The 15,744-nt window shown below is 34.4% G+C and overlaps 1 protein-coding gene across 1 annotated transcript in view; it reads right to left on the bottom strand.

The window, feature by feature from the left end:
• Window positions 1-9,764: 9,764 nt before the first annotated feature.
• The window catches only part of mfsd14ba (major facilitator superfamily domain containing 14Ba), a gene marked incomplete at its 5' end in the record, with an annotated part of 18,488 nt that continues 12,508 nt past the window's right edge, over window positions 9,765-15,744 (bottom strand). The window contains 1 exon segment of the mRNA XM_071582275.1: window positions 9,765-9,985. Within this exon segment, the coding sequence (XP_071438376.1) occupies window positions 9,765-9,985 (221 nt within the window).

Raw genomic sequence — 15,744 nt, 5'->3', positions numbered from 1 at the left:
TTCGTTGTGAAAGCGAACGAAGCGCACTTTGTTTGGTCTTCCAAAAGAGGACGATATCTGCTTCGTCATGCCTGGAGCTGATCTGTGCTGGTCGCTGAGGAAATACATCAACTTCGCGCTGTGGATCGCCGGATCGGCTTTCACCGTGGACGAAGCGGAGTCCAGCCCGGGGTCGTCACATGTGGTTGCCGCAAGCCCGCCGGACGCTCCTTCGTCGAATATGCCGCCTCCGCTCACTCAGCCCTCCGGCCGTTCCTCACTTTATCCCCCGGCCTGTGCTCACTCTAGGCCGCCGTGTGTGACGCTGTGTTTCGTTGTGAAAGCGAAACTACTTTGTTTGGTCTTCCAAAAGAGGACATGACTCAGTGGTTAAGCTGTATTTACAACACTGTTCCAGAACAGTTCAACCCAAATATTCAGATGTGTGCAGCGCATTTTATGGAGGACTGTTTCCTGATCCTGGGAGAGTAGACTACAATGCCGGCTGTTCTGACTCACAGACTGTAAGTACGTTATTTATATTTAAAAAGTTTTTATATTTTATATATTTAAAGCAATTTTTTTGGGCAGTGTAGAGTAGCGCTTGTTTGTTTTGTTTTCCTTTTCTCCGATCACAAATGCAGACATGGTTTTATGTTTACGCGGCGCGATGCAACGCATAAAAAGACAGGGCATCATCACAGTATGTAAGGGGTGTAACATTTCCGTCACATGCTTGAGGTATTCGGCCAATCATAACGCACTGGATAGCTGGCCAATCAGAGCACACCTCGCTTTTCAGACCGATGAGCTTTGTAAAAATCAACACGTTTCAGAAAGGCGGGGCATAGAGGAGCAACAATAATGTACAGTATGTGGAAAATAGTGTGTTTTTTGAGCCTTAAACCGCATAAACACATTTCATTACACCAAATACACAAAATAATGTTCTTTTTAGCAACATCATATGACCCCTTTAATAATAAATCCTTAATAATGGAATTTAATTTGATCATAAATTTATCATGAAATTAATTTGATTAAAATTTAGAATTTTAACTTTTTTATTTTTTTTTGTAGCATGTTTCTCTGTTTTAGTGTACTGTAGGTGTTCAGATGTACGTTCTCACGTGACGTTACTCTCGGCAGTGATTGGAAAAGGCAGAGGCCACTGACGTGTCACTGTGTGTTCAGCTTGTTTCTTTGGAAGCGCAATTATGATTAATAGCGTGAGGCACAACAACACGAGCTACATGAGCATGTAATCATCATTAATTACACTCTAAAGCTGAATGAGCTATTGTTCCTCGGGCATGAAGTTATCAGCCATAACGTTCCACTCTGATGGACAGTGAGTCAACATAACCAAGTTACCAAACCACAGGCTGCAAGCGAACCATTTCTTTGGATGGATTGGTGCTTCCAAACAAGCTTTGGATGAAAAAGCATCCACAACATTTCAAGAATCTGTGGATGCTTTTAAAACTGAAATAACTAATATTCACTGAATGTTCAATGCAGAATACACCATGAAAAACAAAAACACGAGCGAAATAGCAGCAAACAACTGGAAAAGGTCTGCTTTACCTCTGAATGTCTGTATTCAGACTCTCACAATGTGTGAAATCATGAATTATGGCAGAATGCTAATAAGGCCGTCGTTTGTGTTGGGTTATAAATAAAAAAAAACTGCATTTGAGGTTTTGCAAATACGTTGACCTTTGTAGATCCATTCCGTGTAAATGCGTTCCTCGCGTCTTATCTTGCTGTGAAAAATAATAACTGCCAGGTAAATTGTATCTGTGATTTGCACGTGATAAATACACCTAAAGCCACATTAAACTGTACAGTTTCATTCCGCCTGGCTTTGAGTTGAATATAGAAATCTTAATGGACCCATGAAGACATGCATAATTCATGATCTCTATATATCTGAGAATTACACTCAAAATACAAGAGGGAAAAGGTTATGAGTGTGCAGAGTCAAAGTGGCAATTGACAAATTTGATGGTTTTCATAATACTGAAGTGAATTGTTTCTGAATGATGGAGGTTTTACCCTCTTAAAGGAATAGTTTACCCAGAAATGAATGATTTACTCACTCAAGATTAGGATGAGTTTGTTTCTTCATCAGGTTTGGAGAAATGTAGCATTGCATCAGTGTCTCAGCAATGGATGCTCTGCAGTGAATGGGTGCCATCAGAATGAGAGCTGATAAAAACATCACAATAATCCACAAGTAATCCACACCACTCCAGTCCATCAGTTAACATCTGGAGGAGACCAAAGCTGCATGTTTCCAAGAAACAAATCCATTGTTAAGATGGTTTAACTTAACTGTTGCTTCTAGCTAAAATACGAGTCCATAATCCATACTAACGCTTCCTCGAGTGGAAAAAGTGCTCAATCAAGAGAGAAATCTGCACTGATCAAGCGCCATTTACAAGCCAAAACAGATCTAAACAAATATGTGGCTGGATTTTGGTGTGAGAGACAACAGGAGATGGACTTTTTCACTGGAGGAAGCGTTATTATGGATTATGGACTTTAGCCAGATGCAACATTTTGAAGTAAAAACGTCTTAATGCTGGATTTGTTTCAGCTTTTGTCTTCTCCAGATGTTAACTGATGGACTGGAGTGCTGTGGATTACTTGTGGATTATTGTGATGTTTTTATCAGTTCTTATTCTGACGGCACCCATTCACTGCAGAACATCCATTGCTGAGACACTGATGCAATGCTACATTTCTACAAACCTGATGAAGAAACAAACTCATCCTAATCTTGGACGGCCTGAGAGTGAATGAATGTTCATTTTTGGTTCATTTTCCTTTCAGTTCTTTATCAAGGTTTCCCGCAGGTTTAATATTTAAGTCTGTAATATAAAAAGCTCATAAGACACAGTGTGTCACAGACTTAGACTCCTAGAATTGTTTGCTAATGTAATTGTTTAATTGGTGATCTGACATCTGACATAAATTGATAATTAGCTGTTCAAAGGAGAAAATAATGACTTTCTGTTTGAGATTTGTACTTGGTCTTTAGACCGACTCCAGATATTGGAGGTTTAACTTTGAGAATGATTAATTTTATAGCACAGATGATATCAAAGGATGTTTAACTCGGCTTGATGTCTTTGCCAGCTTTCTCTCAACACTCTTGATTTGTTGTGTGGCAGTTCCTGGTTTATTATGAGCTCCTTTTTAATATGCATTGACTTGCCTGTCAATAATTGTGTTAACTAAGCTACGATTAAAGGTCAGAACATCTCAATCGATGTGAAACATAGCTGTATAATTGATGATTGGATGATATCCTACGGATGAAAATCATTTGTATCTATTGATCTTTTTCATTTTAATATGCAAACTTACGTGACCTCTGGTGGTGAATAAACGGAAGTCCATGAACCGAATTCGTGACACTATTATTTAAAATAAACATTAACTAAAATAAAATTTTAAATATATATTTTATTTCATCTTGTTACCAATAAGCCAACATTTCTCATCTGTATTTTGTTTTACTTGATGTACTACAATAAGAGTAAACCCAAAATAAAAAATACTACAGCCGTTTAAAAAAAATAAATAAATAAAAGATGATAAAAATGACAAAAGCATACAACAAAATTACTAAAACTGTTCCTAAATTTAAATGAAAATATTAATAAAAACTAGAAAACAGTATCTCAATTATATTAAAATGAAAATGGTGCATCTGACCACTTAGTGAATTAAATCTCCTCAGCAACACACATGATTAGAGGAAACACCATTAATTAATGACACTAACAAAGTTCACATGTTCATTTTGCTCCATGTTCATATGCAAGTCTTTCACTGCCGTGTCTTTTAATTAACCCGAGTTCCACATACTTCATATCTTCTGTCATTGTTTCCTCTTTTCTCGTCTCTTTTAGTTGTTGCACGACTCAATTTCTATACAACAAAGTTCCCAGAAGCCTCATTAGAGACAGAAGTGTTCGGCATCATCTGGGAGAGTAATTAACGGCGTGAGTTTAACATGTTCTTGCCACGCGCCGTCTGCCGAGCGCCGGGACATTTCCCACAGTATCGCTGCCCCAAATCCCCATGCAGACCCCAGACAGACTGCAAATGTCAGTGCTAAAGGTAAATGTACTCAAAGACAACAGTTTAGCATCACATACTGCACATTCCCATGCCTTGTTTGAGTGTGTGTGAGTCAAAAAGACAAACCTGCTAAACCGTTTTCGTTCCCATTGACTTCCGTTATATGGACAAAAAATACAATGGAAGTCAGTGGGAACCAAAACTGTTTGGTTACCAACATTCTTCAAAATATCTTTTGTGTTCAGCAGAAGAAAGAAATTCATAAAATTTTTGGTGGACTGTTCCTTCAAGTAGTATTGCAAGTTATAACTTAACTCAGATTGGTCTAATTTGAGGCCGAAAAGTAAGACTAAGCATCCTCTGACTAATTGTTAGTTGGTCAGACTAGTCATGTAACATTAACATGATGGCTGTTGAAGCAACTAGCCACGTCTGAGCAAAACTGTCTCCATTTCAATTATATAATCTATCCATCATCCTATCTGTCTGTCCATTCATCCATCCATTCGTCCTTCCATCCATCATTCTATGTGTCTGTCCATCCATACATCATTCTATCCGTCCGTCCATCATTCCATCCATCCATCAGTCTATCTGTCCGTCCGTCATTCTATCCATCTGTCCATCCATCATCCATCATTCTATATTCGTCTGTCCATCATTCTATTCATCCATCCATCATTATATCTGTCTGTCCAGCCATCCATCCACCATTCTATCCATCCGTCCACCCATCCATCCATCATCCATTATTCTACCTGTCCATCCATCCATCATTCTATCCGTCTGTCCGTCATTCTATTCATCCATCCATCATTCTACCTGTCCATCCATCCATCCATCCGTCATTCTATTCATCCATCCATCATTCTACCTGTCCATCCATCCGTCATTCTATGTCCATCCATCCATCCATCCATCATTCTATCTGTCTGTCAGTCATTCTATTCATCCATCCATCCATCATTCTACCTGTCCATCCATCCATCCATCCATCCATCATTCTACCTGTCCATCCATCCATCCATCATTCTATCCGTCTGTCAGTCATTCTATTCATCCATCCATCCATCATTCTACCTGTCCATCCATCCATCATTCTATCCATCTGTCCGTCATTCTATTCATCCATCCATCCATCCATCATTATATTCATCCGCCCATCCATCCATCATTCTATCCGTCTGTCAGTCATTCTATTCATTCATCCATCCATCATTCTATCCATCCATCATTCTACCTGTCCATCCATCCATCATCCAACATTCTATCCATCCATCCATCATTCTATGTCTATCCATCCATCATTCTATCCGTCCATCCATCATCCACCATTCTATCCATCCGTTCATCCATCACTCTACCTGTCCATCCATCATTCATAATTCTATATCCTTCTGTCCATCATTCTATCCATCCATCTGTCCGTCCGTCCATCCATCCATCCATCGTTTTACCTTCAAAATGCAATACCTTTTAAACTTTCAAACAAGACTTTATCAAACCAGTAGTCAGAGTTTGTCTTGATAAACTTTGTTTTTCTAATTAAAAATGATGTGAATTTCTTTCATGTGCAATTCATTCTACTTCCTTACATTCAAACTGCTATTGCAGCACGCTAAGCTAATCAGCTGTTAACCTTACAACAAAGTCAATGTGTCTTAAGGTGCAATTTAAGGATGAAGCAGAGAAAACGGTAAAGAACAAAAGGTTGACAGCATGGATGAGACTGTGAAAGCATCACTTGCTAACCCTGGATGTGATGTGTTTCCTGTTGGTGGATGAGAGTCGGCTTTTAGCCCGCACTTAACTCAGAGAGGAAGATGTTTCAAGAGCTGCTCTCGTCTCAACAAACGATGATCCTCTTAATGATCGCTTGATGCTCAATTTATAGATCCTGTTTATAAGTACAGACGCTGTGAGCTCAGTGACCCTTGACCTAATGTGTGTCATTGTTATCAATGAAAGTGAGTGCTAAAGAAATAGTCGTTATAAAAATAAATGTCTGCCACCGCTGAAATATCTGTAGCATTTGTTCTAAATAGTCAATCATCACTCTCATTCTCATAAATTATTAAAATCCGTTTGTTTACTTGCCATCTCACAGGCATTATATGTCATTCTTGCATGTTCAATTAATTCATTCTCCAAACAAAATATTGAAAGTGTCTTGTGATCGCATTTTACATAATTCACTTTACTCCAGAGTCTTATTTCATTCACTGCTAACTAACACATGTCGGTCAAAAAAAGATTGAAAAATTCTTGAAACTACCATAAATATCTGGCAAGAATTATATAAATCTTGACAAATGATTTAATATCATATTAAATAAAAAAGTATATTTAATATACAGTATTGATATATCATAATATATTAAATAATTAAATATTAAATTAAGTTATTATATCCAGTATCACATTAACTATTTACTCAATGTATCTTTCTGAAATTAATGGCTATTGCTGTAATATTTGAAGCTTTATATTTTTATATATAATATATATATTTATATTATATATAATATATTTATATTTGTTTGTTCTAATTAGTCAAACATCAAATATGAAAATTGTTATTTAATATTTAACATGTTTTTGAATATTACATATGATGTAATTTAAATAAAATCTAGCAGAAATATGCCAATGAGGTAAATTGGCAAAATGATAATTGAATAAAAAATGACAAAAAAAAAATCCAGTAAGGATAACATTGATAATCCTAAATCTTGACAGAATTATTCAGTATCATATTAAATACAAAATATAATATTTATATTTAATATATTATATTGAATATTATATATGATGTATTCTAATAGAATAATTATTAAATTATTTTAAAATTATATTCTATATCACATTAAATATAAAATATATTATTTTGGGGGGGAAATCTAGCAAAAACTGAAAAAGAAGTATACAAAAATGATTAAAAATTTATTGAAACTAGCCAAAAAATCTAATAAGGATCATATTAATATTTATAAATCTTGACAGAAATTATTCAATATCATATTACATATAAAAATTAATATTTTATGTTAATATATTTAATATTATATGTGATATATTTAATATATTAAATATTAAATTATAATATTATTTTAAAACATTACATTTAAAATATAATATTTTTAACATTTAATATGTGATTGAAATATATATTTAAAATAAATAAAATGTTTAAATAAATAAAAAAAAAACTGTCAGTTAAAATTATTCAGAAACTCTTGAAATTAGTATCGATAATTTTAATAATTATAAATCTTGCCAGAAGTTATTCAGTATTATATAAAATATAATATTTTATTTAATACTAATATATTATTAATATTTAATATATTATTTTGAATATTATAAATAATATATTTTATATATTATTATAATACAAATATATATAATTATATTGATTTATTATATTATATTGATATTATAATTATATTCAATATCCCGTTTAAAATAAGATGTAGTATTTTAGCCATTCAGTTTCAGTGACTGCTGTGACACACGTCAGCCGTGTAGAAAAATACTAAAAGGCCTTTGATCCATGTGTGTCACTGAATCAATTATATTCGTATCTGCCGTCAAACACAGTCAGAAAGGTCACGATCACACGAGAGGCGCTAAGAGACACTTCAGATCTTTTTAAACCATTTGATGGATCAGAAAGTGGGTGTTAATGAAGTCCTTCCAGATTATCGGTCGATTATCGGTCAGCTTTTCAGATCCACGTTAGCTTCTGCACATGACCCACAAAGATATTTATATTAACCAAGTGACCGCTAAAACCGCACAATGGTTCCCGCGAGTCTGAACTTCTGCTGCTGCGAGCAAAACCGAGTTTATAGATGTGAAATGAGGAGCAGAAATGGTGTTTGCTTCTGCACAGCTGGTGTAAAACTCTCCGAATGAAGGTGAAACTCCCTGATCTCTTCACTCGACCCACCGCAATTAATTTAGTTCCCCATGAACGTGCGGCACTAATGAACACTGGCTACATTAGCCTCGTAAAACACTGACTCCACAGCTTAGCAGGAAGCTAGTCCTGCTAAATGTTAAGCCACGCTAGCACTTCATTTCAAGTTGTGCGGAGTTGTAAAATACTTCCGTTTTTCTTCATTTTTGATCTCTTGCAGACACTGAAACAGATGGTCTACGATGGGCGTCTACGACGGGATGAATATATATCATGGATATATTGACAGGTACAAAGACAAATTTTGGAAGTAAAAAATTTAAATTAATAACTTGTCACTGAATTAATATTAGATTTTTTTTTTCAATATCAAGACCTGGTTTTGACCTTGTTTTTTTTGTTTGTTTTTTTATTCTATATTAAATGCACATTTTTATTTTGTTTATTATGTATAAAAGTTATATTTAATTTTTAATATACATTTTTTTATATATTAAAATATATCATATGTAATATTCAATAGCATGTAAAATATAATATTTAATAAGATATTGAATATATCTTTTTTATAAATAACATCTAATCTGAAAAAAAACTTGAAACTACCATTAATAACAATAATCCTGAACCTGAAATGATTCAGTATCATTTTAAATATAAAATATAATGTGTTATTATATTTAATAATTATATTGAATATTAATTTATATATTATATTAAGTTATAATTATATTCAATATCACATTAAAAAAAAATTTAATACTTAATATACAATATTGGATATTATATATTATATTTATTATTTATATTATTATATTTATATTATATATATTTATATTAAATAAATAAAATCTAGCAAAAAACTGCCAATGAGGTAAAAAAAAAAATTTATCTCGAAACTACCATGAATATCTAGTAAGGATAATATTAATATTAATAAACCTAAATCTTGAGAGAAAAGATTCAATGTCATATTAAATATAAAATATGTTATTTAATATATGGTATTAAATATACATTAGCTCTTTTAATATATTAAATATTGAATTATATAATAATTATATTTAATATCACATTAAATATATAATATGATATTTTATCCAACAAAAAAAACTGGCAGTGATATAGACTAAAATTATCAAAAATTCTTGAAACTACCATAAATATATAGTAAGGATAATAATAATAATAATCCTAAATTTTGACAGAAATGATTGAATATCATATTAAATATAAAATATAATACTTTATATATTTAATATATGATATATTGTATATTATATATTATTTCTAGAATGAGGTAAACCCATGAGGAAAACAAAAATCATTTAACAATTCTTAAAACTACTACCTAGTGAGCATAATATTATATTACAAAAGTCTTTATAGAAATGTTTGCTATTAAGTAAGTTTACCTTTGTTGAGCTTTAAATGTTAAGCTATTTCTGACTAGTTTTAGGGTTCATTAATATTTTCAGTGCCTAAATATAAAAAAAAAAACTCTAATGATAATAATAACGACTGGCAGCTTTTTTTAATCAGTTAATTAATTTATTTAGATGTAATAATATGCTCTTCAGTGTGCTTAGAGTGTGTTTTGATAATGCGTGTGTTCAACATGATTCAACACATACTGTAAAAAGCAATGAAAGGTGATGTATTTTGCAATCCAGTGCTCGATATCTAGTACTTTTCTCTCTCATGTTCATGTAGATAACATTTCCTGCAGGTGTTTTCAATGGCAGCTGTGTTAAAAACATACTGTAGGCTATATGCTGTCATCCCATGTGAAATCTAGGTTTTGTGGTCCCAGCACTCCTCTGTAGGCTTGCTTTTTAAAGCGGGTCAGTCCCACGCCTGTATCTTCCTCCAGCCGACAGGCGCGAGCGACTGCTGCCGTTTCCACAGCTGAAATCGCCTGCGCTGCCCTGACACGGCAGATAAGCACACAGGCTTTCAGGAAACAGCGAGAGGGCTTCATCTGCTCCGCTTTAAGTCAATGCGAACAAAACGCCTTCAAGAGCAGCAGTCCTCCCAGAATGCACTGCACACACTATCAAACATACTGCAGATCCTCACCGTCTTTCACAGACATTAAAGGAGCTCAAATATGAACGTTGTGTCATCATTTACTCCCCCTCATGTCATTCCAAACCTATATGACTTTCTTCCGCTCATGCTGCTCTTTCCACGCTATTAGTGACCGAGCTTAGTCCATATGATTCATTCGCTGAGTTCCAAGTCTTCTGAAACCACACAGCACTTTTGATTACTGCTTGATTAGCATCCCATCAATGTCTGCTTTTTTAGAGAAACTAGGATGAAAGTCTTTCTCAAATTTACTGAACAAAAGTGTGCCTGTCAATCCCAGATTTCACACATACGTCTGCAAGATGTCTGTTAAAGATCACTTCATCTGGAAAGCATCTGCTGTGGACAAACATTTGATATTTACATGCATTCTAAATCATAAACATCTTAAAGACAACGTCTATTTGACATCTGATAGACGTCTCTAAGATGTCAGTTTTACATGCATTCTACATCATAAACATCTTAAAGACAACGTCTATTTGACATCTGATAGACGTCTCTAAGATGTCAGTTTTACATGCATTCTAAATCATAAACATCTTAAAGACAACGTCTATTTGACATCTGATTGGAAGCGTCCTATAGACATATTGCAGATGAGCAAACACTCTAAAAAAATACGTCATGCAGATGTAAATGCAGATGTCAAATAGACGTGATGTACGTGTGCTATCAGGGATCTGTTTCTAATATTTAGATCACCTCTCAAAAGAAGAAAACATCTTTTAAAAAAAACTGAAAATGTTGGAATTTAATTGTGATCCATATACAGCATCTGTTGCAATATTTCAATCATAAACAGAGCGCGGGTAATTCTAAAAGGCTTAACGTGGGAATTTTTTTTTACGTAGCCTAAAATGACAATGACATTAAGTTCAGATTTCAGAATATGAATGTGATGCGTTAAATTGCATATTAACCCAGATAGCGCACGTAGATCTGCAAGATGTCTGTTAAAGATCTGGAAAGCATCTGCTGTGTACAAACATCTGATAGACGTCTTCTAAACGTCTATTTGACATCTGATTTGATGCAGTAATTCATGCAAAAGGAGGCCCAACCAAGTATTGAGTACATGTACAGTAAATGAACATACTTTCCAGAAGGCCAACAATTCACTAAAAATGTTTTTTTTAATTGGTCTTATGAAGTATTCTAATTTGTTGAGATGGTGAATTGGTGGGTTTTTGTGAAATGTGAGCCAAAATCATCACAATTAAAAGAACCAAAGACTTAAACTACTTCAGTCTGTGTGCATTGAATTTATTTAACACACGAGTTTCACAATTTGAGTTGAATTACTGAAATAAATTAACTTTTCCACGACATTCTAATTTATTGAGATGCACCTGTAAATGCAGACGTCATGCTTTCAGGGAAGCGTTTTCTTTTTGATGAGTTTCTATGGGAAAATGTTTAACATGACAATTTGTGCGGTGTGTTCATATTCTGTACGTATGTGTTTTATTAATAGCCTATCCCGAATTTGGTCCACCGATAGCACTGTCTTAATGCATTAAGCCACATTAAGCATTTTCTTTATAATGGTTTTCTATAAGGAACCGCTTACCGTGCACACGTTTCTATTCAGTGTTCATCTGCCTGCTTGTACATAGTATGCTTTATTAATACTTTATTTGGTCTTCTAATATCACTGTCTTAATGCATCCACATTAAGGATTTTCTTTATAATGGTTTGCTGTGGGGGAACGCTTAACGTTTATAGATATAAAATCTTGAGCAGAAATGGTTTTGGTCCTGCACAGCAGGCGTAAAACCCTTTAGAATTGAGGTAAAACTCTTGAATTTGGAAATTGAGAAGAAATTAATAGTGAATGACAACTTATGTTTATCCAAAGAGTTTTAACTAATAATTCGGGATTAACTCATATTTGTAGTCAGTCTATTTTCACTGTAGGCCTATTTAAAAGAATGTTACGTTATGTTGTTAAATTTTGAATTCTGCTAAAGTTCTCCTTTTGTGTTTCACAGAAGAATGAAAGTCATGCGGGTTTGGAGCGACATGAGGGTAAGTAAATGACAGAATGATAATTTTTGGCTGAACTAACCCTTTAACCACTCATATAGTATTGCTCATCATAAAAGACCATCATAAACCAGTGGAACCAAAATCAAACTCAGGCAGGGGGTGATTCGGTCTTGGATGGACCATAAAGATGCTGTGAAGTGTAATTGCATTGTCAGAACTGAGAATCCCGCTCACTATAGCGTGCACTAGTAGTGCATAGGATGAGTTGAGAATGTTCTCCTCAAGATTCACAGTAACACATTGATGTGACCTCTGCTTTGGAGACATGCAGCTGATGCATAAAATTACATGATGTAATCCATTCACTGCTCCCATGAGAGAGAGAGAGCATGTCAAAACTATAACTATAAATATTTATGAACTACACAGATGTGTGATAGCATGCACAGTCAAAATATGTTGCCAACTTGCCACATTGATTATATTGACAACAATAATAATATAGCATGGCCTTTAGTGCCTCAAAAGTAGATGGTGTGTCACATCACGCTATTTTGTGTATTTTAGCAACACTAAAGAAACTTGGCACTTAGAAACCCAAATTATCTATGTTGGGATTGGCCAATAGATATTGCAAGACAGAAAGTTGTGGAAATGCGATGGCTAATGGGAAGATTTCCAGAGAATGACTTGTCAAATAAAGCATCGTATGACTTCACACTCTCAAAAACGTCTGTAAAAACAGGGCCCAATGTGCTGCGTTAATATGAAGGATTTTTCACAGGTGTTTTTGCTGTATTTTGAGTTACTCATTGCACTGTGCTGTGTCTATAGACATACTGTACTATGTTTTGATGCATTTATGGTGTTATTGTCATTTTTTAACCTTTACAGTCTCTGTTCACTGTCATTGCATGGAGAAGGAACATTTTGCATATGCTGCTAAACAACTGGTCAGAACAACTGAATGTACGCAAGTAAGTAAACAAGTTAATGAATTAATTTGTGGGTGCATTGTTTATTTAGGTGGGAACAACACTGATGTAATCAATAGTAATGGCCGTGCAAGTAATCTATCAATGTGAAAACTAAACTGGTATTAGTTTTACTGGTAATTTCCTAATGAAACAAAGTGTTTTTAATTCTATTTTGGACGGCAGAGGAACGTTTTGTAGCATCACTAAACTGAACTGCATTAGAGGCATTTAGATACTGTGCTGAGGTTATTCTGATGAGATCTCAAGGGTTCAGCATCAGTCAGACATCTTGGCTACATCAACACTGCCATCCAGAGGAGATCTGAGAACTCGAGTGGGGACTGAGAGTATTTCACATGCATTGAAACACCAAGGAACGCTTGATGACTTTGCATCTTTGCATGTTGATTGGTTGACATTTTGAAATGAAGTCCCAGTGTGATTTACAGTAAATGATCATGCATTTGGAATATTTTCTATGCACGGTGCTGGTAATTTCCTCTGAACCACTGTACAATTTACAAGTCATTGAAATGTTTGTGGTTAAAGACTGCAAACTAGTTGATTGTGTGGCGCTAAAAGTGATTATGAGCGAATAGCCACATTATACCTTGGTTCTTTTAGATATTTCATGGTACTGATTATCATATTCATGCACCATGCAGCACAGGTACTTCTGCAAGATGTCTGGTAAAAATCTGGAAAGCATCTTCTGTGTACAAACATCTGATAGACGTCTTTAAGATGTCAGTTTTACATACTCTAAATCATGAACATCTATTTTCTAAAAGTCTATTTGACATCTGATAGGAAACTTCCTATAGACATATTGCAGATGAGCAAACACTCTAAAAAAATACGTCTTGCAGACGTAAAATAGACGTCTCTGTGATGTACGTGTGCTTTCAGGCACACAAACTGTTTTGTCAGACAAAAACGAGGTAATGCTAAGTCATTGCTAATGGTCTCAGAAATCTCTGAACGTAAGTAGCACAACATCGCCATCTAATGATCAAGAGAAATACTGATTTACTATACTGAAATACTGATTACTACAAGAGAAATAGTGAACTAAATGATGAAATACTAAGAAACGCATCACGCCATGACTCTTAGTGTTCTTTATTCATTTGCACCTATTTAATAGTTTCCCACATTACATGACAATAAATACGTAAAGGTCCCTGTACATTTCATCTTCATCAGCTGCTCAATGTACTACTCGGTATTTACAGTCAAACTCGGATCTACTACAAACATGTTTTACACTTCAGGCACCTTGTGTATCCCGTTGAAAGACACACAAATACTTGACGAGTTCAGAAAGGAAAAGCGAAAGTTATTCTCGGGAACGCGTGCGTGTTGCTCCCGACGATCATTTGGAGCAGCACTTTAATTGTTCCAAAAATATTGCGGGTCTGGCAACATGTAAAAGTTTTCCTGTAATACTATTCAATACATATACAATACTTTACAATCCTAAAATAATAAATATGACCGTCGCTATTGCATTTTTAAACCCCCGTTACAAGCTGTGCACGAATATATTCCAAAACCCAAAAGCGCGGGAACTACGGCTGAGCCGTTACACGCTTTGGAATGTCACGTTCCGCAGTCGCATCATAAATACACAAACAAGCTTAAAGTTTCACATCGCTGCTTTACAAATATGGCTGAAATGATGCAAACACATGGAAAAAGGGTCAAGGGTGGCGAATAAATGATGGGAAGCAAATATTCAGATTCTGTTCAGGATCTCTATTTGATTCACAGGTCACCAGAACCGTTCTGAATAGAATATCTGCCATATTTGTATGGAATACTGGAAGTGGAGGAAATGATAAGGATGTGGAAAAGGAAATGAGCACAGGTCAGTCAAACAATGACCTCAAACTCTAATGAGACGCTCCACAAACAGCGTTCTTCACACAAAACAGACAGAGGCCTCTGGGAAACAAAGCATTGCTCTGGAAATTCACACCAGTGTTCATGCAAAAAAATAAATCATCAGCTTGGAAAACGTTAATTGTATGAGAAAATATGGAATTCATGAACAAAACAATGAAATTCTTCTGTAATTCTAATGAATCTTGGAAAAATCCAAAATCCCATATTGAAAATGGAACGTGGCTAAAAAAAACAAGAGGCAGATAAAAATATAGTCAGGTCGAAGCTCAGCTCATTTCACAAAATCATCGAAACCTCCAAAAATGAGGTAGCTGGTACGTAGATGTTGGCTGATTTTTTAATAAATACTAATTATCCTTAAGGAAATATCTCAATATTGTTGAGTTAAAATAGCTTAACAAATGCACATTGCCAATTTTGTTCTCGAAAGTAAAAATGAAGGTAAAATTTTACTTGTACAAATGTAATATTTTAAGCAATACTGTGATTTTTAACCCATGTTTCTCAACATGAAATGGCATTCTCAGCCCATTTTTGTTTTAAATTTAATGCCATTTTTGATCAATCAGGTACAGTATACGCCAAATTCGTTTTTTTTAAATATAAACATAAAGGTTAATTATGGTAATTATATTATAATTAATTAATTAAATTATAATTAAATAGAAATTATAATGGGGGCAGTCATAAAAACTTGCTGGATTTATTCAAACATAAATTAAACATCGAAGAACAGTCATATTTATAATGAATATGTTATATGGTGCATATATTTAGCA

Source organism: Sinocyclocheilus grahami, unplaced genomic scaffold, assembly GCF_001515645.1.
Source record: "Sinocyclocheilus grahami isolate Dianchi unplaced genomic scaffold, SAMN03320097.WGS_v1.1 scaffold359.1, whole genome shotgun sequence".
NCBI lineage: Eukaryota > Metazoa > Chordata > Actinopteri > Cypriniformes > Cyprinidae > Sinocyclocheilus > Sinocyclocheilus grahami.
Note: the sequence above shows the minus strand (reverse complement) of the source record. Positions and strands in the feature narration are given on the sequence as shown.